The sequence below is a fragment of the Lycium ferocissimum genome, chromosome 7 (assembly GCF_029784015.1).
Source record: "Lycium ferocissimum isolate CSIRO_LF1 chromosome 7, AGI_CSIRO_Lferr_CH_V1, whole genome shotgun sequence".
Taxonomy (NCBI): domain Eukaryota; kingdom Viridiplantae; phylum Streptophyta; class Magnoliopsida; order Solanales; family Solanaceae; genus Lycium; species Lycium ferocissimum.
The window spans coordinates 31985891-32010796 of NC_081348.1; the positions used below are offsets into that span (position 1 = coordinate 31985891).

The 24906-nt window shown below is 34.7% G+C and overlaps 3 protein-coding genes across 3 annotated transcripts; 2 read left to right on the forward strand and 1 right to left on the reverse strand.

Annotated features, from left to right (window-relative positions):
* Positions 1 to 6220: 6220 nt before the first annotated feature.
* LOC132064413 (serine/threonine-protein kinase haspin homolog) lies at positions 6221 to 13042 on the forward strand. The gene is made up of 15 exons (XM_059457388.1): positions 6221 to 6323; positions 6397 to 6532; positions 6621 to 6710; positions 8167 to 8254; positions 8398 to 8993; positions 9560 to 9683; positions 9857 to 9966; positions 10368 to 10479; positions 10659 to 10751; positions 10837 to 10898; positions 11002 to 11132; positions 11220 to 11290; positions 11370 to 11422; positions 12094 to 12160; positions 12594 to 13042. The coding sequence occupies exons 1-15, from the start codon at positions 6308 to 6310 to the stop codon at positions 12717 to 12719; spliced, it is 1875 nt and encodes a 624-aa protein (XP_059313371.1). The 5' UTR covers positions 6221 to 6307; the 3' UTR covers positions 12720 to 13042.
* A 4286-nt stretch (positions 13043 to 17328) lies between these two features.
* LOC132064414 (glucan endo-1,3-beta-glucosidase 3) lies at positions 17329 to 20534 on the forward strand. The gene is made up of 4 exons (XM_059457389.1): positions 17329 to 17491; positions 18677 to 19381; positions 19462 to 19597; positions 20029 to 20534. Exons 1-4 carry the CDS (start codon positions 17410 to 17412, stop codon positions 20213 to 20215), a joined length of 1110 nt encoding a protein of 369 aa, XP_059313372.1. The 5' UTR covers positions 17329 to 17409; the 3' UTR covers positions 20216 to 20534.
* Positions 20535 to 22832: 2298 nt separating this feature from the next.
* LOC132064416 (nuclear envelope-associated protein 2-like) lies at positions 22833 to 24757 on the reverse strand. The gene is made up of 3 exons (XM_059457390.1): positions 23527 to 24757; positions 23337 to 23438; positions 22833 to 23202 (listed from the first exon to the last, which is right to left on the reverse strand). Exons 1-3 carry the CDS (start codon positions 24022 to 24024, stop codon positions 23038 to 23040), a joined length of 765 nt encoding a protein of 254 aa, XP_059313373.1. The 5' UTR covers positions 24025 to 24757; the 3' UTR covers positions 22833 to 23037.
* Positions 24758 to 24906: the final 149 nt, after the last annotated feature.

A 24906-nucleotide genomic window follows, 5' to 3' on the forward strand; every position in this document is an offset into this window, starting at 1 on the left:
GACAAAACTTAAAGATCACAAATTTTGTTGTAAATTATTTAAAGATTTGTGTTTTTAATTGTGTGGACATATTTTAAAATTTGTTACTTGTAAATATATGCGATTTTGAATTTGTTTTACTTTTTAAAAGTATATTTTGAAAATATTATATTAGGGTTTTGACTCTGAGATATTTACTGAGCCCACAAGACTAGTGACAACCACAATGCATTTGACATTGATAGTCATTTATTTATAGTTTATTTTCCATTATCTTGAATGTGTTGTTATTTATTGTGGTTAATTTGTTATTTTGTTAAATTATGTTTTGTTAATGTAAAGTCTTTAATTTTTGCCCTTCGCATGAAACCCCGAGCGTTCATGCAAAGTTTCTCCATGAGATACGAGTTCGAACCCCCGCTCAAGCATAAATTAAAAAAAAAAAATTGCAAGGCAAGGTTTGTGTTATATTCCACATTCTTGTACATTGGGATAATTCGATTTAACTATGATTTTAAGTTGTTTTTTTTTCTCAACTTTTTTTATGCAAAGTCAGGATTTTTATGAAGATTTTAGATTTTATTTTTTGGTAGATCCCTAAGTTGTTGTGAATTTGTTTTATGGGACACTTGATTTGAAAATTTGGGATTAAAATTTTTCTTGATATAATTGGGAAAAAAATTACAAATCATGCAATATCAAGTTTGTATTTCCTACATGTTTTCACTATATTTTATTGATGGAATCGGGGTGGTTCCCATTTTCTCTATTATTCATGTGTTCAATTCTAATTGCTCCAACAATCCATTTTTAGTGTGGGCCAAGAATTAAAGAACAATTTTAATACTTCTAAAATACAAGTGAAATATATTGTAAATATATTCATTAAAGATGACTTCTAAGTCATCAATTAGTACATTACAACACTTAGAAAAAAAAAGGAACCAAGAAGCCACCCTTAGGGATTAAAGTTTTTATGGAGTCAAGTTTTCCCGCCTTAGAACCAAGAAAACCAACTTTCATTCAAGCTCTTCCAAAACTAATATTTTTGTAACGATTTTGATTTTTAATAATGTAATTTCATTGAATATTTTTAATAACGACCACAAAAGCGATGGTCATAGCGTCGGAGACATCTCAATCACTATGCAATTGTGTAGATGAACAAATCAAGCTTTGTGTGATTTATGGAACATTAAAAGAGATTTTTTTTGTTTTAGTTATATTTTGGGATAAAAATATGAAGAGAGTTTTTAAATTCAAATTTTATGTGATGAAAATTAGATGTTGATATAGTATGTTGGAATGGAAGAGTGAGATTTGCGTATATGGAACATTAAAAACGTTTTTGTGGTATGTGAAAAATATTTTTTTTCCTTAAATAGAATTATTTGCTCAGATAGTATGTTAATTGTTGTAGTCCGAAGAAATATAGGAAAAACCAGAATCATCTATATATTGTATATAGCTTGTTAGAAGCAGTTAAAAGGTAGCTATTTGTGAAAATTTTACAACTTTAATTTGTCCCGACAAAAATGGATTATTCGCACTTTTGGTATTTTAAATTTTGCCCTTCGGCTAAAATCCATTCTATGTCGATTTAAAATTTTTAAAAAAATCGACCAAAGTTGATATCGCTATGTTTGTTGAGCCATATTTTTTTTAATTTTTTTACTATTTGTACATTTGATGTAATTTGTATAACTATGAGAATGGCATTGTTAGAATGTTTTTTTTTTTTTGATTTTCAAGGTAAACTTTTAGTTATGCCTTAACTTAAATGTGTGCCCATAGTGGTGTCTCGGGTTTGGGGGCGTTTTCTTTTCAAATCGAGCTTTGTTGGATTGTTGGAAATATTGTATGAATTGTTTAAAATGTTGGAATGTTTTGGTATGGATTTAGATTAGTATCTCCCATAATGTATAACAAACTGATGCCTTAAGGAAAAGTTAATCTCGTGGAGTCGTTGAATCGAATATGTTGAAAGTTGTCAAATGATGTAAAAGAAAGTTATTAGTGTTATATTGCTTTTTCCAATTGATTATTAATGTACAAGTTGGTTGAATAATGTTGTTGTTATTAGTGTGGAAATTTTGGGAAAGGTTAAGGGCAAAAAGGAAGATTCGCAAAATGGATCATGGTAATATTATGGAAGCCCAAATTTCGTAGAATGGTAATTTCGCAAATATTCAAATTAAATTCAAAAATGCCTATAGCTAATGTTGGCATATTGGTGTGTGTTTGTAGACTAATGGAGATTAAAGGCGAAGATTGGCTTTAGCTTGAGTTCAAAGATTCAAGAAAAAGAAAAAAACTCTAGAAAAATAAAGAGGAGGGCATGTGGCTATTTTGTGATTCCTTCTATATGTATAGGAGAGAGTTCATCTTTTAGTTTTAAATAGGAAAGAAAGAGCCCCGAGAGGAATATAGTACATTCGCGATCCGACCTCATGAGCCGTGATTTTAATTGTTTCTTAGTCTTTGTATGCTTGATATGATGAAATATTGGCTCTTATGTCTTTTGGATGACTACGTTTCAAAAGTGGTATAAAAATTGGTTCTTAAAAAAGAGTGTTGTGGATGGTCCTAAATGTGTATTCCGAAAAATGACGGATATGTGTGTAATGTTGGTCGAATATATATATATGTAGGGTTGGATCGCTTGATATATGCTCAAAAATGATTCCATGGTTGTATGATGTTATAGCCGTGTGTTGTCTATAGGCGGGCCGGCCGGCCGACTCCCCTTCGTTGCATGGCCCCGCGGATTTTCTTTATGTACTTTGACGACTTCTAAAAGGATACGATATGACTATTATCCCGATTTTAAGTATGATTAGTTTACTTACCTTTTAGTTATGATAATTATGGATCTTATGCATATGATTTTGGTACGTAGAAATTAATATAGAAAATGATAATGAAATATATGTTGTTGAAGTTATAAGGTTTCGAAAGAAAATGGCATTTGATTGAGTTTGGAATTTATATAATGATGGTTCGTTTGATTAACGGATATTGAAGTCTTTGAAATTGTTTTGCATTGTATTTGGTTACTCACGATTTGGATTCGTATGTTCTTGATTACATTTTTCGCCAAGTCCCGGGGACGGTGTTTTATACGCACTAGGTCTCAATTCGCATTATGATGTGAACTTGAAACATGTATATGATACGATGAATCTAATGATATGATGGTCCGAATGTAGACTAACAAGTTCGGACGAATTATGATGCGACGCGGTTCGCCGAGCCCCTTTCTACGGAACGTATGTATATAAATTTCCGTGTTATGATATGAAAGTTAGAAGTAATGGTTCCGAGCCCTATAATTTCCTTCTTAAAAGTTTATAAATGTTTCCCAAAAATATTCATTTTTCTCCAAAATCCAAGTTTTGTGATTTTTTAAAGTTTTTATGATTAAAACAACGACTACGATTTTATGATGACAATGATGATGTCAGATATGAGAAAACGTCTATGATGAATATGTCAAGGATATGGGCAAACCATGAATACGACGATATGAAATGTTAAGCTATTTTTGGATAATGACTATTTTAAAGGTTTCAAAGTATGTGAAATGATAGGTTATGATCTTTTTTATGTTTTCCGTGATGTTATCCTTGATTGATAGTCTCGCCTTATAATTGTTCCTTTCGAGTATGCGTGACAAAGCATTTTGATTATTATGATTGTAATCGGAGGTCACCGACACGCTTATGTCACTCAAATCATGACTTTTTGGTATTCTAGTTATTATGTTTACTTTTTATATATGTACACGAGATATGTATATGCACATGGGGTGGGGGAAGGGACTACATGGGGAATGGGAAGGAAACATGTTTTATTGCCACTGGCGAACGGTTTTTCATCCCGGACGCGGGATTTGGGATCCACCCGCGTAGGATTTCGACGCAATGTGGGCGTGCCGACCTTTGTTCGGTGCTATGATACTACATGATATACTATGACTTGATATATATAACACGATATGATATGATATGCGGGGATATAACACGATATGATATGATATGATATGATATGATATGATATGATATGATATGCTATGATATAACATGATACGACATAAGATGGGTTATGTATATGGAAAAAGAAATGTTTTCGAAAGGAAAGACAGTTGCGTTCCAAACTGGCATTCACATATACAAAGTTATCCTTTTATCTATATATATGTTTTGATGTTATGTATATTATGACTTATGTTCTGTTTGTATTATTTTCATGCCTTATGTACTTGTACATTGCGCGTTTGGAGCCACGTTTGATATTTATAGATATATAAGCCATCCGTATGTGATTCGCCGTTTGATAAATGCGTATAGGATGTTCCCGGCCCGAGCACTAGGCTCCACTTGTCCTACGGGTCTTCGTGAAGGTCGGTATAGATGCGCGATGCTTTGTTCGAATTAGAGACTTATCAAATTTATAGTCGTGGGTATTGGGTACTCGGTCGTGCAAGCGGCTTACGTGGGCAAACTGTTATTATGTTTCGTGTCATAGTCTTCACAAGTGATGTCGTATTTTACTTATGGAAATAAAAATTTCTATGTATTCGTTTACCGATTCATAAGTTACGTATGGGTAATAAGAGTTAGCGGGTTCGCTAGCTCCGAATACTTGGGTGCCCATCACACCCTAGTAAGACCGGGGTGTGACAATAACCAAAAGTCTGCCCCATAAGACATAAGTATGCCGGGGCCGATATAACTTTGGTAATTCCTTAAAAAAGTGTATGCCGTCCGTCAGCATAGCGAAATTTAAATCGCTTGCGAATTTTTTTTTATTTTATGCACGAGCGGGTTCGAACCCAAAACTGGAATTTGCCCACCTTTCCAAGCGAAGGGCAAAATTAAAATCACAAAATGTAAAATTTAAAGATTTCAAATTACGGGCAAAATTTAAAGACCACCCCAAAAGAATGAAAATTTTATCCATTAGGGTTGACTCTTGAGATATTGAGCCCACTAAGACTTGCAGCCCATGTCTAGTCGGCCTACTTAGTTTTGCCAGTTTTGGGCTATGGCCTATATGGTTGACAGACGAACGCGACATATTTACGCAAATGTCCCTTTCCAGGTTATCCTTTAGATCGTATCATTATTTTTAAAAGTTGTGTAAATATAACTCTTAAATTGACAAAATATTAGACTAACGTCTAAATCAACAACTTTTAGACCGTGGTTTAATGTTTTATCATAATATTTCAATTTACTCAAAAGAATCTATAGAACATTGCTTAAAAAGTTCATAAATTACAAGGGAAATGAAAAAAAATGATCATTTACTAAACATTTATCTCAATAAGGAACAATGTGAGAAAAAAGTTGGACTATGTCCGCGTTATCTTTGGATGAAGCAACAGGTTGGAATTTAAGACCTTGTCCATATCTGGGGCCTACCTACATTAGAAATTAAGATCCACCAAGACTACTCCTTGCACAAGCCCATGTCAAAGGGATCGTCCAATAATCACGAGGTCAAACTTAGCACTGTACTATTATGGATTCAAATTCAAGTAGTCTTCTGACTATTATTGTCCCCAATAACTTTCTTTGTTCTCCTGTTGACTATGTTAGAATAGGGCAGTTTGCACGATTGTCCTTCATACGGACTGGTCTTTAATTTTTGGCCCTCAATTCGCTGGTCTTTAAATTTTTTTTTTTTGCTTAAATTAATAATAATTTTCGCAAAAATTTCTCTTTAATTTTTGTCTTTCGGCGCTCGGGTTCGAAATCCCAACAAAGTGGAAATTAATAATATTTTTTGCAAGGCATATGTTCATAGAAACTTATGCTTATTCGAAAACCGTAGTTTATATAATTTTTAATAGAAACCGGAGAGGGTGAAATTACATTTTGCCTTGTATAAGACGGAAACTTTTAGTTATGCGCCAAAAATCAATTTTTGTTTTTTAGCGATAATTTGATCAAAAAATCACTTTTTTAAGTCGAAGCAAGAAAAAATTAAAGACCATCAAAAAATTAAAGACCATCACCCAAAAGAAGGGGAATCCGCGAAAAAAATCCATAATCTTGATATATTGCTAATGGACAAAACAACACGGTATTTGGCCACGCCTATTTGTGTGAAGAAGAAAAGGGCTTTGTGCAGATGTTCTTGGTCCATCTGTTAGTATAAGATGAGCCCATTAGTCTCATTCTCAGACCCAAACCCGAATATTCGTTTCTCTTCCCGCTCATTCTTCCCACTTTCAAATTTCCAAGAAATTCCTGCACGCACCAAATCAGAGTGACAATAGATTTTCAACGTTACAATTAGAACCTTCAAAATTAGCATAATCATGACTTCTCGAGCAGGTATACTACAAATAAATTCTCAGATACATTTTCCATCTAGATTAATACTAACATGGTGGAATTTGAAATGCAGTTGATTTATGGGCAGAACTCATAGCTGGTGAACAAGACCAGTTTGATCATCCCTCTGAACAACCTCAAGAACCTAATATTGCCGTTGTATATCGACGACAAAAAACCAATAGTATTACTCCCAAAGATGCTCAAGGGTTAATTCTTTTTTTCTATTCTCCAAAATTCCATTTTTATTGGTTTGGTGGTATGTGAAGGTTTTTATTTTTTTATTTGTTTTTGCAGGAGGGAATCAACTTCAACTTCTGGTAATGAAAAAAGGCTGAGTTTTCTACCTGTTAAACGAATCAGTTGGAATCGTTCCCTTTCCACCAGGTTTTGCCTTTTCCCCTAATTTTCTACTATTTTTTTTCTTCCATTAACGTTCCTTTTTTTACAAGCATGAAATCAAAATTACTCACTTTGGGTATACTTAAAAGGATTATGCTTTATATTGTAATGGTAATAATCTGGATTAGGATATTTAGGAAGTATATAATACTTTGATTTACTGAAACAAGCAACAGTTTAGTCTAATCATTGGTCTGGTAATTGGTGCTGTTGACTCGTATGCTAAGCTTATCAAGATAGTTGTGACCATAAAGGGCAAAAAATTCTAGAATTTCTTGTGAAAATCCGTGGTACCAACTTAGTGCCAGGCTACTGTTTTTAATACATTACTTACCTTCCCTATTCAAAACAACATTTTCTTGAATTTCTTAGATAAGGGGAAGCTCAAATAAGTTAATCTACAATTTAATGCTATAAGTATTGAGATCAAGGTCAACAATCATTGTAATAAGAAAACCAACAAAAGGGATGAAGTAACATGGAATCTTTTACTATATCAGATCCCACAACCGACCCCCTCCCCACCCGAAAAAGAACGAAAAGGAGATTATAAAGAAGAGAAAACAGAAACTTTGTAACTATGTTGGCAAGTTTCAAAAATAAGGATGCTTATGCACTGAGGCCCTATAGTTGAAATCACATTATAGTGTTTTACATACTTGTAACTTATCCTCTCCTAAGAAGTTGTTAGCTATGATGATTTTTTTCCAGTTGCTGCAAAATTCACTATCAGCTGATTTGGTATATGCAACTTTCTTTGATGTTTTGATCAATGTAAATAATCCGATGTCCATTAAGCTGTTGACTTTCTACATCTTATCATAATGTGTAGTTTATGAATAAGATGGCGACGAACAATCAGCAATTTTGGGGGAATGTTTCCTGCGAGAAGCTTAAAGGTTGTCTAAAGTTCATTTAGCCGAGCCCATGCCTCCAACGCGTAGGCAGATATAAATTGTATATTATATTTTATATCGTCATTTCAGCTAGAAATAAGCTCTTCCAAAATTGAGACTTTAGCTATGTGTTTGAGAATGGGATTCAAGAAAACTGTAAACTCACTGGCGGAAACATATTGCCAGAACAATACAAAGTTTATGTTTTTATTAACTGCAAAGAAAATATGTCTTGTCTATCGATTTCTCATTTGGTCAACAAAATGGGTGTAAGACTCGGAGATGTATAAGTTCTCTGATTTTTCTTTATATTTAGTCTCCTTTTAAGAACTTTTTTCTGAGTGCCCCAAGTTGATAGATTTACTTGGCTTTTGCATTTACTGTTTAATCGATCCGTAACCCCTTCCCACCTGGTCATCTAACATGGTAATTCCTAGTACATACTTCCTCTTTCTTTGTCATATTTGCAAATTCTCGTTAGCTATTCGTTTCTTCCACTTTATTCTTTCGTAACGAGGGACTTTTTCCTTTTATTTTTTTGACAGAGGGAGAACCAGCATTGCTGCTGTGTGTGCCGAATTACATCCTCAACAAAAGAAGCCTGGACGAAAAGCAAAACCACCTCTTCCAAGGGTAACTTTTTGAAAGATTTTCCAAACTCCCACAAATCCACATTGTAGATTGTACTTGTTGTTTCTTTTCAAAAGGCAACAGCTAGCTAATATTTTGTTACTTACAAAATCAAATCTCTATTTCTAATTCTTCATACTTTGTAGGGTAAAAAGGTTGAAGCTCCGAACTACGATAAGGAGCGAGCATATTTTCAAGAAGTGGATGAGTTTGAACTAATGGTGGAAAGCCCCTCCCCAAACAAATACAGTACATGGACTGTGGGCATCCAAACTGATGATATCGTTATATCATGCCTGTCCTCAGTATTACAGAAATGGTTGATTTCAAAGAGACTTAACGATAGCTATGCACCCCCAGCTTCATTATCGAAGATATTAGAAACCCCAGCCTCACGCAAAGAATCTGCTTATGGATTTATTTGTGGATCCTCAAATTTGAAAACCCCAGAGAAAACATCATTGCGAATTCCCTCTGGTTTGTACTCCACCCAGAATAAACGCATTGGTTCTACAAATGAAAATGTGTCCACAGGGAAGCCTTTATCAGAAAGAGACATTGGAGAAATATGTCCCATGGATGAGGAAGGTTGCAAAGATATCGATGTAGCTGTTAGTAAACTATCTCTAACTTCCAGGCCTTCTTCAGTGGATGCTCACACTTGGGATCCATTTTTGGCTCTATTGGCAGCATGTGGACAGTCTGCTCCTTTAACACTATTCGAGATATTATATAAGTATTGGTGCGGCTCCTACTCAAATCTAGTATCTTCTCTTTACCGCTTTTGGTACTTGTGGAGTAGCGAGTTTAACAGGATTTTTTGTTTCAGCTGATACAGTGATCACTAGATATTTTCAAATCTTCGTTCTGAAAAACTTTAACAAGGAATTACTCAGTTAATTTATAGTTGCAACTTGCAAGAAAGATGTTGTCCACCTTGGTACTCTAAGAACTCAGATCTGCCTGATGCTGCTTAATTCTATATCTCCTTTTTTATTTTATGGTGAGAATGCTTCTGAAATGGTGCTTTTGAACCATGTAACAAGACGGATAAGGATAAATATCGATATGGATTCCCTTGACTGGCACACCTTTTGGCTTAGTACTGTTATGAACTTTGAGCTATATCTGAATGGCTATCTAGTTAATAGTTTGTATAATGTGACCTTATCAATCAGTACCCATTCCTTTTCATGAAGGATCCGATTCATATTTGTGTTGGCAGTAAACTTAATTCAGTCCGATCTTGCTCTTAATCTTAACTTCTCTAAGCATCTAGTTTCCTAAATTGAACTCTGTCAAATGCAGTGAGACACAAACAATTACCAAGGTTGGTGAAGGCACATATGGAGAGGCATTTAAGGTTGGCGAAAATGTCTGCAAAATTGTCCCTTTTGATGGAGATTTTCGAGTAAATGGAGAAATTCAAAAGGTATCCAGTTCAATTATTTTTTTTGCGCATTTGAATAGGTTCCAATTCCATTAAATTGAGATATGGCCTAAGTAACTTCCATCAGCAAAATAAAGTTAGTTTCTTAGGATGATCATAGGATCAGCAAAATATTTAAGTCACTGATTCGAAATCTGTGTTTTGATACATTTCAGAAATCAGAAGAATTACTTGAGGAGGTCATACTCTCTGGTACACTTAATAGCTTAAGAGCTCATGAGGGTCATCTCCTGAATTCCTGTTCCACCTTTATACAGACAATGGAGTAAGTTTCATATATTCTTAGTTTATCTTAAAGCAATTTTGCTTGGTTCTTTTTCTGAACCTCTATTTCAAGACAAAAACTGCGTTTTGGAGCATCTAAAGGTCCTGTCTGATTTAATTTGCCTTTCGTGGTTTAAGCTTATACTTATCCTCAGAATCTGTCATGCAAACTGCGCCCTCTGCTAGCTAATGAGGAGTAATTGTTGTAGAAACCTTATCGGTAATAAGTCTGGAATAAGCATCCATATATAACTGTCGCCTCTAGTGACTGATACAGTGAGAAGTAAAAATGAAGTTTCTCCTGCATGCTGTTATATGCACTCTCAAATGCATACTATTTCTTAGAATAGGAGATAATTAATTGTCGACCTCTTATTTACAATTGGTTTCACCTTTCTGCAGCATGAGGGTGTGCCAAGGCCATTATGATGCATCTCTATTGAAGGCATGGGAAGACTGGGATGGGAAGCATGGTTCAGAAAATGACCATCCTAAGGAATTTCCAGAAAAGCAGGTTCCTTGCAAAGCAAATTTACTCCTTTTCCCTAATTGCTAATAGTTGTCTCCCATTGTTCATCTGTTGTTTGAGTGGATCTTGTGTTTAGACAGATTGGTTGTTTTTTCGCAGCTAGAGGATAATTTACTTAGACATTTTTTAAGTGCCCACTGACTAAACTGTTACATACCTGCCAGTGCTATGTTGTGTTCGTTCAAGAACATGGAGGAAAAGATCTTGAAAGTTTTGTGCTTTTAAACTTTGACGAAGCCAGGAGTTTATTGTCCCAGGCAAGTGACTAGATATTTTTGTTGTCGTTGTTAACCAACTATATCATTCATTATCAAATGCTCAACTGCAAAATCTGCACTCCAGATAACTCTTGCTTTGGCTGTGTCTGAGGCCGCATATGAATTTGAACATCGCGATTTGCACTGGTTCGTCTTTCCATGTGTTTATTTTGTTCATCATATTTTACAATCTAGAGTGGGACACTGCTTTGTTCTGCTTGTATGTGCGCTAACAATTTTCTTATTATAGGGGAAATATTCTATTAAGTCGGAAAGGTTTAGATACAGTGCAATTCAGTCTCGAGGGAAGAGATATACATGTCAGAACATATGGATTATCGGTTTCGATAATTGACTTCACTCTTTCAAGGATAAATACAGGTGATCACCCGTCCTGTTTCTCCCTTCACGATCTTTTACTTGAATTGACTAGAGATCCTTAGCCCTTTATCTACATACTGACCACAGGCGAAGACATACTCTTCCTGGATCTGTCATCAGACCCTGAACTCTTTGAAGGTCCGAAAGGAGATAAACAGGTATGAAGCAAAAGAAGTCCCATGTGTCTTCAGGTGGTTTGGTACATATTACCTTCATTGTCTTGTGGCATGTTTGCAGTCCGATACATACAGGAAAATGAGAGATGTCACCGGCGAATTTTGGGAAGGAAGGTATAAATACTAGTCCCTTCACTTTCAATTAACAAATCTTTTCAGAGGTAGAAAATTGTCTTTGGCTTATCAGAATAGTGTATTTTTCTTCCATTTCAAAGTTTATGATTGCCACATAACTATTGCGGATTCTTCAGTCTAAATATATATTTGCATCTTGAAATTTGGAATCCACCACTCAAATAACATCCTATGTTGTGTAACCTGCTGTTAGAGAATTTGAATTGAACCAAAATTACAACTGTGCATGTTCTTTTATCTCTGTAATCAGTTAGCTTTAGCTGCTTAATGACCTTTGACACACTATTGGTGGCCAGTTTTATAAATCAAGGAAACCATCAGGGGTGGAGGCTTTCCTGTTTAATGGTGTTTTCTAGGCGAGGTTGATGGGCCTTCTAGTACCTGAGCATTTGTATGCTTTAGACTGCCAAAGATGGATTATTATTGTTTTTTTGTCATAACACTATGGATTGGTCTGTTTTTTTTTTTTTGTCATAACACTTGTTGATAAATGGAGTACCATTTTATTACGGCGTGGCTGAATTTGAGACCTCAGACCTAGCATCTAAGAAGTATCTTTTGCACGTAAAATCACCAAGGCCTTAGTGACTGGATTATTTGTCTATGGATTTTGACTTTTTGCCTTCTTTCTTTTTTATTTGTGTGTACAGTTTCCCCAAGACAAATGTGCTATGGCTACAATACTTGGTTGACATACTGCTGCTAAAGAAAACATACGTGAGTATTCTACAAATTGGTTCCATATTATCAGTTCATATAACCTTGTCGAAACTGTATAGTACTATGAATGGGTAGTATGTCCTCATTTTATGCAAATTGACTTTTAATTTGTTCCTCATATATGCTGTATTTATGGGATTACACTGGGTTTTTTGTTGTTGTTGTATATGCTGTATTTGGCTGGTATATGAGTGTAGTTGCTGCAATTTCAGCTGCATGCAGTTCGATATTCCAATAGTTGATTTTGACCACGTAATTCCACCTTCTTCAAAGACACAAACATAAAAATCAAAATCAACTGATTGGTCAATCTCCTTCTATTGCTATCCGTTGTCTGATAGTACTTGATTATTTGGGATTTAAATCAAGCTCATAATATGTTCTTTCTTGGTTCAAAGTTAAGTGACCTAGCTTCATGAAAATGTTGCAGGAAAGGACCTCCAAAGATGAGAGGGATCTACGTTCTCTGAAAAAGCGCCTGAATAGCTATGGTTCAGCAAGAGAAGCAACATCAGATCCTTTCTTTTCTGACATGTTCATCAACCTCCACCATTGACTGGCAAAACCCCCAAAGAAAATAAGGTATTTGCTGTGACTGTGCTCTTCTTCCAGGAATCTGAAAGTGCACTTTCTGTAGGAGGTTTTTGTATCAAGAAACCAACTTGGTTTCCCATGACAAGCATTAGAAACATAAGTTGCTTCTTTTCGTTTTCTTCTTGTCTGCATCTTATTTCATTTTTCTTCTGTGTCATATTTTGGATTGTAAATGTAACGTTAAGACCCTGTAGAACATCTCAAATAGTTGGGATATGATAAGCATCCCTCATAAGACGTTGAATTCGCGAGCTTGCCAATTTTGGAATATTTATGATTTTCCCCATACGTCTAAGCCTTGATGGTATAGTTATCTGTCTATGTGTCACTGAGAGGTAACCCGCATTCATGGAATAGTTTCGTCCGGGCAGTTTTGCTATCAAAAGAAGAAGAGGAGGAAATGGTTTCCATTTCCCTTTAGCATCTGCAGTGACCAGACAAACATCAACTATTCAAAGAATCAACTCAGCAAACTTTCTATCCACTAAACCATAAGCTCTCGTGCTGTGTCCCAGAAGTTGTGGACATACAGCTCATGCAGACAATGTGTATCATCTTTTCCCCCATAAAAATTTCTTTCTTCAAACCTTAGTGCTTCATTATTACATATATTTTATTAATATGGCCTATATGCTTGAAGCTACAACTTGACAACAAATCTTATTGTAATTTCCCGCTTTACGGCAAATTGTATTGAAAATCTCTTTTACCTTCGTCATCCATTAGTCACAAAGTTTAAACCTGAACTTTATAAATCACTAACAATTTTATCACTGTACAATTAGAGCGAAGCTTATCCTGACTTTAGCCTTATCTATAACACTATATATATACTATCACTTATCTAGACCTTTTAATTAATTGACTAAAATACTTATGTAGGGTGACAATAACACTTCTGCCGACCTATTAGTTAAATATCAAATTCGAAAGCAATACAAATAAAAAGCTACAGTATGTTGTATTGGTTGTTGCTTTTTATCTTCTCCTTTTATGTAAATTGAGTGAGCAGACTTCTTTGTGAGTGATTGGAGTAATTGTTTATTGAATTTTAGATAGGCTGATCAATTCTTTTCAGCTGTCGGATGACTCAGATTTAAGGAATTACAAATTAGCTCACATGGGAATGGATCCTTTTGATTCGACATAATACATTCGAAGGACTTCTGTTTTCTGTACATCAAAAGTGTAAACAAAATTATATTATCAGTGTGATTTGACATGTTTTAATATGTTATTCCAGTTATTAACGCGGAGTTTAAGTTATATATATTAAGAAGAGGTATGAAGGTTTTTTACATTGCTAGTGCAATTTAAATGGTTAGCCAAGTTTTTAAATGATTAGCCAAGTTATCTTTATTTTTACATAAATAATACAGAAAAATTAAATTCTAAACATAGATGGAAAATCCATATTTTACGACCAGACAACTAGCGCAAAAAGTGAAGCCGAATCCACCAAACCTTCCCTAATGCTTGGTTGCATGATCATAAAGAACTTTTTTGTTAAAGGAGACCCAGCACATGTATTTCTGGACTATAATTTATAGTCCAACGATCCCAAAGCTAATGCACTAAAGATTATGAGAATTTCTTTATTTCTTTCTTTCTCCTTTGAATATAAATTTTCACTTTGTTTTCAGGACTAAATGAAAAGGGTTGATTGCATAGCTAGAGCTGTAATATTCTTTCTTTTTCTTTCCTTTTCTCCGTCGAGCGATAACCATGTAAACAATTCAACATCACTTCGCATTGTGATATCTAAGTAGTAGTTGTGATAAACTCAACCTCATGTTGTAGTCAGTTGGGGAGTTCACACTTTTTTTCCTTCGGAATTAATAGGATAAAAGAAATCCAACTAAATTTACAACCATGAGGAGGTTATCTAAGTCAAACGTGTAATAGTATGATTCAAATCGTGAATTTGCAACTGTATATGTTCTAGGGGTGTGGAATCATTTCTGTCAACAAAATTTTATATGACATGATTTTGACCACCAAGGATGTGGTGGGATGATTCGGATCCCTTCAAACCAAAGGTTTTAGGTTTGAACTTGGGAAATATAAAACTTCTTAGTGATGAGCTTGTACTATCGCTCGCTTGCCTGACATGCTTTCTGGGTAGCTTTTTATTGCAATTGCTACCTAACCTATATCCGATGCAAATTTGGATTAATTGGGCCGATAGGCAATATGCATGGTTAAACTTAAGGAAACTTAAAAAAAAAAAAAAAAAAAAAAAAAAAAGAAAAAGCAAGGTTTATTTTGTGTATTCGCGTGTATTTGGGCGAGATTCTCTCCTTGCCAGCCCAGGTTCGAACCTGGCCAACAACATTACTTTTTCTTACATATTTGATATACACTCAAATACACTCAAAACACAAGTTTTGAGAATTTGAGTATATAAAATATGTAAGAAAGAAATGTTGTTGGCGGAGTTCAACTCCGATGGCGGGAGAGCCTCGCCCAATAACCACTTCAACCACTCCAACTTTATGTATTTTGATGTAGCTACGAATGGTAATTTACAAAAGCACTGTAGCTATTAAATATAAATAAATTAAAAGGTAATTATTATCAATAATTACCTCTTAGAAGAAACTACATCAAGTAAAAATAACAAAAAGTTTTTGTTGCTATTAATGTTTGGTGCAACTCTCTGGATAATTCTTCAAGAAGGTTATGCATGTTCAATGTAACGTTATGACAAGAAATTAAAATTCAAAAACACTGTCCTTTGCTTTGCCAAGAAAAGGAGTAACAGATAAAAAGGCAAACAGAAATTGTCAGCAGCTCCACTTGCTGTGATATACCAAACATAAATCTGATATTATCTTTGACCATTTAAAAATAAAAATTTGACATTTCATACCCACCTCAATCTTTTTTTCTTGCATGTATCTGCAATTTCAACTTTTCCTTTTACAAAGCAGAATGTGAATTTTGAGGTCATCAATAATTCAAGAAGAATCTGGAGAAGAGCATCCAATGATATTATTGTACATACCTCCTTTATGTAGAGTCGGACTACATTATATCCTTTCCTGTTCTTGTTATCCAACATATTATTATCAAAAAAGGGTATTCAATACATATATAAATATTTTTTTTAAAAATAATATGCCAATATCGCATTGAAAATTAATCTAAAGGAAACAAACTTTGATAATAGGCTGACCATTTTGCATCAAAATAAGACTTATCATACAATTTTGCAAGAAATCTTTCAAGTGGAAAAGGACTAAGGAAGCTTCAATCAGAACAAAGGTTGGGTCTGTTTTGAGAGTATTTGGCTCCTTCCGATTCTGAAGTTATGTCAACTATTTTTGTCTACATATTATAACCTAGTACAGATGTTTGGATTAAGTTCCAACAATTTAATATTAATTATTTACCTACCTTGGTTCTTGGTTGAATCATACTTCCTCAATACCAAATGATTGTCCAGAATTACGTTAAATCTTTCTCTTAAAGAGACTTTTTCTTTACGACTTTACCATTTTACCAAAATTACTATTTTGTTGTCACCGACTGTTAAACTAAACAATGTTAAATACCTTCCTAGATTCAAATTTATCTTCGCTTTCAACCCATTTTCTTCGTTACCTTTTGCTTTATTTTTTTATTTTTTTTATTTTTATGTATGTCCTACCACTTTGTCTCCTTTCCCAACAGTTACTTTTATTCTAAAATTAGCATTAATAAACTATATAAGCTATTTTAACAAATAATAAGAATTCAAAATCTTATGTACATTCGATCTCTTTTACTTAAGGTATATAATATATTCTAAAATTAGCATTAATAAACTATATAAGCTATTTTAACAAATAAAAAAATCAAAATATTATTTATATATATATTTAAAAGTACATTAGATCTCTTTTACTTAATAATCGCGCACAGAATAAATGGTGCAGTGAATCTGGAGAGCAAGTAGCGTGATTTACATCAAATTAGAATATCATGGTATCTCCTGGTCTCATGTTGCCTTAAAACATTGGCTCCACCGACCACTTTCAATGATTCGCTTTTTTATAAAAAAAAATAATATAATAATATTTTGATCAGTTTGTGCATATCTCGACTATTTTACAAGTTGTTTTTTTACAAAACTATTAAAAAATATTACCTAATGCTTTTAATTTCTATTAACATTAATTGAAATCCTAATTTTTCATTACATTTGTTCACTTTATTGATTACAAAATTAGGCTGCATGATCCTTTGCCCCATTCAAAGATAAGGTTTCCGCCCTTTGCTTTCAACATGCATGTAGCATTGTCTGCAATTTGCCAAGTGTTACTTTTTAGTATGAACTCAATCTTACAGAAATTTCAAAAATAATTTATGCTTTTCATAGTAGAGAAGCAAAAAATAATTTTCAATATTTTCTTCATCACAAAGTAATCAACTTTTTTTTTTTTTCCCATGTTATACATATACACTAGAAAGTTATATATTCGTTTCTTTTTTACTTTTCTCTCCTACCCCACCATTGTCTATCTCCTACTCATACCTTTTTTTCCCTTTCTCCCTTTTGCTATTTATATAGTACAGCTTTTTTCATTCTGAGTTAAAAGACGAGCATTATATAATTCCTACTATAGTTCCATTGGGGTCTCTTGCTCAAGTCACACACATTCAAGAAAATGTCCACCATTATAATGACTAGAGGAGCTTCAAAATATGTCTTCTTCTTCTCCTTGTTTATTCTTCTTGCTTGCATTTCTGGTAAGTGTACTTTCTTGATTTGGACTTTAAAGCATTTATGTGATTTCAGTTTAATGTTCCTATGTTTTACAAGAATGGGGTCTGAATGTTGATTAAAAGTAAGTTTCTTGTTTTTGCTGATGCTTCTATTATATGACTACTGTGTTCTTTGTCCAAGTTTAAGATTTGAAATTTGTAGCATTTCTGTGTTTCTGTTTAGTATTTGTCTATTTTACAAGAATGTTGTCTGAATGTTTGTTAAGATCAAGTTTCTTGCTTTTTGCTGATTCTTCAACTACTGTGTTTTCTGTCCAAGTTTAAGAGCCCGTTTGGCCATAAGAATTATTCACTTTTTTCAGGAAAACTTATTCACTTTTTTCCGGAATTAGCGTTTGGCCATCAAAATTTCAAATGCAACTTGAAGTTGTATTCCGGAATTTGAAAAAAACTTGTTTTTCAAGTTTTTCACTTTTCAACTCCAACTCCAAAATTCCAAAGAAAGTGAATTTTTTTTTGGTTTCTATGGCCAAACGCCTACTAAGATTCTGAAATGCATTTTCCCTATTTTAGCTGCATGTGAGATTATTGATAGTTTGTTTTTATTTTCTCATGAGCAAGATTATTGGGGTTGATGTAATTCTATTTCCACCACCTGCTGGAATGTGTGGATTTCTGTAGTTAGACAAGTTCACTGTATCATTCTAATTAGGCTAGATCTGTTTCCTCCAGTAAATTAGCATTTTTGACAGTAAAGATCTGTTTTTTTCTTTTTTTTTTTTTTCCTTTCTTTTTCAATAGAACCCTTAAGCCCCAGATTTTAAATGTTTGTGTGGGAAGGTGGGATATTGAACCCAAGACCTTAATGACTTTGATAAAATGGAGCAAATGGCTTATCTGAGCTAAGTTTACATCATAAACTATAGTGGTAAAGCGAAGCCTATGCTAGAAATTAGCCGACCTTAATCAAGTCATAAGACTGTCATCTTATTCTAGAAATGTTCGGCAAATAAGATGAACTGGGACTTATCACTAGAAAAGATGTTTATATTAAACCAAGCATGCTAGATTTACCATGTCCACTTAAAAAAAGAGGCTCTGTTGGTTGAGATCTGATGTTATAAAAGCTAGAATACGTTAGTTTAATTCAAAGTTAAAATATGGCAAACAAGTTGCAGCAAGTTAAAGATTACTAATGTTCTTTTGCAGGATTATCCCCAGCTTTTAGCTTTAAGCACAAAGAGCTTGAAAAGGAAAGGGAACAAAAATTCCATTTTTTCGCGAAAGGACTGCTTGAATTGTTACCCATTAGAGCATTTAAACATGATGACTCGATGGATCCACCATCAACTGGATTTCCTACAACCCCTATCGTAAATCCTGTCACAACTCCAACTAATATGCCTCCAGGTAACTCAGCTCCAACAGTTGTTACTGTCCCATCCACAAACCCCAACCCTGGAATTCCGAATCTTGGGTCGACACCTCCTGCAGCCCCTGTAACTGACCCGAACCCCAACCCCAACCCTCCGGGACCAATTACTAATCCAGTTACCACCCCCAGCACAGATTCACCCGTAAGTAATCCTGTAACAACGAATCCAAACCCCGTAGGTGGTGTTCCTGTCACCACCCCGGTAACGCCACCTGCAACTACAAATGCTCCTTCTACTGGAGGTGGGAGCTGGTGCGTAGCAAAGAATGGAGCGGCACAGACTGCGCTTCAGTCGGCACTTGATTATGCTTGTGGGAAGGGAGCAGATTGCTCAGCCATCCAGCAGGGTGGAAGTTGTTATAATCCTAATAGTCTGCAAAGTCATGCATCCTATGCTTTCAATAGCTACTTTCAAAAGAATCCAGGGCAAACGAGCTGTGATTTTGGGGGTGCCGCCATGATAACCAACTCAAACCCAAGTAAGCAAAGAAAGATTCTTTATTGCTGTTATAAACCAGCATCTTATTGTTTTTCTTATCATTTACATGCTGACATACAGGCACCGGTTCTTGTGTTTTCCCTGCATCGGGGTCTTCTACATCATCGCCTACAACACCTACTCCAACAACTACCACGCCAACGTCTGGAACTCCAGCACCAACAACATCATCGACAACAGGTGCTGCAGTACCAGGGTAAGGGGAATTTTAATTCGTTTCATCAGTCTAAAAATACCCTTTTCGTTTCATTTTCTATGGTAGTGTTTGACTTGGCAAGGAGTTTAAGATATGAAGAAAGGCTTGTATATAAAATGTGTCAATTCTTTTTTTAACAAACTAAAAAGGGAAGTGCTTTGATAACCCACAGCAGAAGGCATTCCCAATAAGATCGATACTTCGAATCCTGCTTGGACGAAACGCAAGATATTGTCAATTAATAGAAGTAGATCTTGCTTATTAACATCTCGGAAATATTCAGCCATAGTTAGGGTAGTCAAACCAACTCTCATACGAGCTCCCGGCAGGCAGTTCATTCATCTGACCCTAAACTAGGGCCACCATAAAAAATGGAACAGATGAAGTAATCCTTATGCTTTTCACTAACTTTCTGCATTGTAATTTTGCAGCTTAGCACCTCCAACAGGGATGAACGGGAACGACTCTGGTTTTGGAATGATGCCCTCGGGCATTGGTGAGAGTATCCCTCCAACTTCTACCACCTCACTGTCCATGTCAAACCGTTTGCAACCCCTAGTTGGCTGCATCATTCTAGTCGCCTCCGTAGCGACTAGCAAGCTTGTCTTGGAGATATGAGGAAAGAGGAAGCTCAATTGTCAAGTGAGAAGCTGGATTTTCAGTTTCAAGCTATGTACAGCTCTTGTGGAGGAAACGGAAGCAGTTAGGAGTATTCTCAGAGGCTTAGACATGACACACCTATACACTGCTTTAGTATAGTTAATATATCGTGCATTCCAGCTACCTAGATGTAAAATTCATATATTAGTTTTAGAGACATCTATATTTACCACTTTGAAGTAGTAATTCTTATTCAGTAAGTTCATCATGTCTGATGTTACACTGATATATTATATCTGTCTGCTTATGAAGGATCCTAGATCTCAGATGATCATTTCTAGCAGGTTATTACGTACTATGTGTTGAGGGAATTTGCGAGATTTAATATATACGATATATAGACTTAGGTCTATGTTTGTTTCAAATTAAAGAATATGCATTATATGCCTAACAAAATCAGTTTTATATGCTTGCTTTTCATTGTTATTCCTTCATGGGAATTGAGTTGGGACAAAGTCAAAAGCATTTTACAACTATCAACATCAAAAGAGCAGCATTTAAAGGATAAAGGTGCAAATATGTCTCATTTTGTGATTTAGCACAGAGCATATACCCCCCGTAAATAAAAAGCTGCGTATATATACCGTCACCAAGAAAATGGTGAATTATAATATACTCCTTTCGCTAACGGAATTTTTTTTAAAAAAACATTTAGGTTATTTTTAATTTAAAAAAATGCCATGTGACTTTAAAAAAAAGAAAGTCTACCCATTTTTTTTAGTGGACATACTTTTCTAAAGCCACATAGTAATTTTTTTTCTGGTGGGTTGGGTCTAGTTCGTTTTAAAAAATGAGTAGACTTATTTTTTTAAATAAACTAGACCCGACACACCAGAAAAAAATTACTATGTGGCTTTAGAAAAATACGTCTACTAAAAAATAAAGGTAGACTTTTTTTAAAGTCACGTGACATTTTTTAATTAAAAAATAACCTAAATGTTTTTTTTTTTTTAAAATCCCATCAGCGAAAAGGGTGTATTTGCACTATTTTGTAATAGCAAGGGTATATTTACACCATTTTATAACGGCACAGATATACCTACTCTAAGTCGCAAAGTTGAGAAATATATTTGCACCTTTGCCCTTCTTTAAAAGAGGGGAAGGAGGCTGGCAATGCCCTGTTAGTTGGAGGGATAAACATTTTTTTGCGCGGATTGCCCTTCTTTGGGGTGGCTTTTAATTTCGCCCTCATATTTCGCGTCTTTAAATTACGCCCTTATATTGCCGGTCTTTAATTTTTGCCCTTCGCATTGCAACCCCGAGCGTTCACGCAAATCACGAGGTTTTGGGTTCAACCCCGTTCAAGCATAAATTAAAAAAAAAAAAAAAATTGCAAGGCAAGGTTTTGGTGCCAGAGTATGCCGACCCGTATACACCTGTGTGACTATTAAAGTTATTGTCGGAAGATACTCATGCCTTATGGGCGTACTTGACATAAGATACGGTCCAAAGATAACTTTGATAATTCCTTAACAAGTTTATGCTGACGTAGATATTTATGGACAAACTTTTTAGTTAAGCCTTTAACTAAAAGTCTTTTTCTAGTTATGCCTTATGGGTAGGCTTTAGTTAAGGCACACAATTAAAAGTGATGCCTATGACATAACTAAAAGATGCACTATAAGTGCGAACTTTTCCTTAAGATAACTAAAAATTTGCCTTATAAAGACAAAGTTCATGTCTTGGAAAGTTATATGCATAAGTGGCATACTTTTAACAGTGTTTTAACTAAAAGTTCCGCCCTATAAGACAATTCGTAAAAGACTTTAGTTAAAGCTTGCTAAAAGTTTGCCCATTAAAAGTTTCCCCATAAGTATGCCGGACCCGACATAAACTTGTGAAGGAATTACTAAAATTATGCCGGACCCGACATACTTATGTCAAGTCTGGCCATAAGGCAAAAGTATGCGGAATCCGACATAACTTTGGTGAATTCCTCAATGTTGTATGATATTAAAATAAATTTAAACTTTGCCTTACAAATTTTTTTTTAAAATTTTGACTGAATGAAGATTCAAACCTGAAAAACCCACATGATTTTAATCGGGCGAAAATTTAAAATTTCAACATATAAGCTAAAATTTAAAGACCACCCCAAAAGAAGATAAAAAGACAATGTCTATTTTTCTTTCTGTGTGGTGTAATGATGGCCACTTAAAGTTGATTAATCAATGACCGCGCCGTACGGATTAAAGAATAAATTAGATTTAATTAAATGCATTAATAGTGTAAAACACTTTATAGTGGTGTAACTTAGCATGTCGGTAAACCTATTAAAGAATATAACGTGTTTAGTGTATAATATATTTAAATAAAAATATATAAATAAAGTCACCATGATTGCATCTTCCGATGGGTATTGACATCTATGACATTGGATGCTGATTCGATTTTTTGACTATATTTCAGTATTTCTAAGATTTAACATCAGAAAATTAGGCTTTCTCACTAGAAAGACATCCACTACAGATACGACAAGGGGACAAGAAATAATGCAAGGGGCCCGACAGATTGGGGCTAACTTAAATAATTAGTGCCACGAAATTTATGTTTCAATGATACATTGAAAACATGATTATATAACGCATGTATCTAATAATTGAGGATCAAAATTATGGGTTCGGCTGTGACAGCCTTTGAGGTACAAAAAGATACCCCTTTTAAGTATGATTAACATTCCTCCATATATAACAGTAGCTCTACAGCTTTCCCTAATTTCTCCCCGAGTTGAAACTATCTACACATCTCCTTTTTTACATAGTTAAGAACACTATTAAATATTACCGCTTCGAAAAGAGGACTAACACCAACATGGACATTGAAACAACAATCTTGAATCCTGAGGTATCCCAGAAGTTCTGTTTATTATCGCTGGAAGTTCCGAATTGCTTAGTAGCTAATTGGTCTCTCAGTTCCTTAATAGCTTTGTCGCGTCGTTCCCCCATCTGTATTTATGTTTGCATGTAATGACAACACTGTTAGCATTTAACAAATTAACTAAAAGAATTGAACTGAAAGTTCTTTAATAGGTTTGCTGCAGATATAATTTCATCAATATAGTAGTAAAGAGTAGAATTACCCTATGGAGTTTGCGAGTTTGAGTTCGAGCATCTTGGAGACAGAATTCCAACTTCATAATCCTCTTTTTCAACTCTTGATCAGCCCTGCGATGCTTTTCTAACTGTTCAGAAAAAAAGTTGCAAAAAGTGAGACAGAATCACTCATAAAGTATTATAGAACTTAAGAAAACTGGGAAATATATAGCAAACCTGAGATTCCAACTCATTGGTTTTTAGTTTCCAGTGGGCAGACATGATCCTGATTTCGTCCCTAAGTTTGGCAATTTCTTCATCTTTGTTCGTCAACAGCTTGTTCATCTTCTCAATATTCTTTGGCGAGACCTCATCTAAAATCTTCCTCAATTCGCAATCTTTGTTTGCGCCGGATTTTGCTAATGCTTGCATGATATCATGCTCAATTCTCACGACCTCATCTTTCAATTGCTTTTGGGATGATTCTCTTGCTTGAAGATCCTTCTGCAAAAGATCTAACTGCTCACCAAGTCTATTTACACGAACTTCATGTTCCTTCAGTGAACTGTTCTTCTCATCCAACTCTTTCAAAAGCGCCAAACACTGAAGCTGTGCAGATTGAGCTGATGCAGCACTTGCATTTGCAGTTGCTTGAGTAGCGGAAAGCTGTGATCTAAGATCGTCCAACTGCTTGACATACTGGATCACATTTAGACCTGATGTTATTAACTGCATACCAATATCCTAGGAAACCAGACTACTGCTTTATGTTATTCTTAAGTGGGTTTATTAAAATTGTTAATAATACGTAAAACTAAATGAATGAGCACAATTTACACCTGTTTAAATGCCTAAATAACTGGTTCACAGTAACCAGTGCATACTTGAGTTTTTCAAGTTTACAAACTAATATCTACCATGTCTCGTGCAAATTTCTGACAGCCTGCTCTTTCTCAGACTGTCATTGAATATAAAAGAAAAATAAATGATGGCAATATATTGGAGGAAACTAGATCGTGAAAACTGTGGTAAGAGTGTCAGCTTGAACTCAAGCTAAGGAAAAACAAGAGAGTTGTTTGGAGAAAATGTTCTACAAAATTGTAATGAAGAAAAACAAGTATGGCCTCCAATAACTACACCTCAGCCAACCCAAACCCCACCACACCCAAATAAAAAAGGAAAACGGAAATTTAATGATAGAAGTGAAAGAAGCTAAACCCAAGCAGGCTGAAAAGCAAATAGGTCACTCGAATGATTCCCTGCAACAGTTTCAATTGATAACTTATGCATATAATTTCGTGCAGTAATTGTTTCTTTGATTTGCACTGAGCACAATAGAACTGTCATTTTTCTCCACAAAAATGATCACATTCTTATTGCAACTATGCATGTTTAAAGATGTAAAGGAAAAAGTCAAACGCAAGTGAACAATTAGTTAGTATCTTAAATGAACCGGACGAGAAATATTCTTCACAAAAAAAGCTCCGTTGTGCAATCCACACCTTAGAAGAGTTTTTTTTTTTTTTTTTTAAAAAAGTAAAGGGTTTAATAGGAATTGGATTAATTAGGGATACTGTGTAATTATTTAGATTTAAAAATTGTCATTTTTTGGTAAAC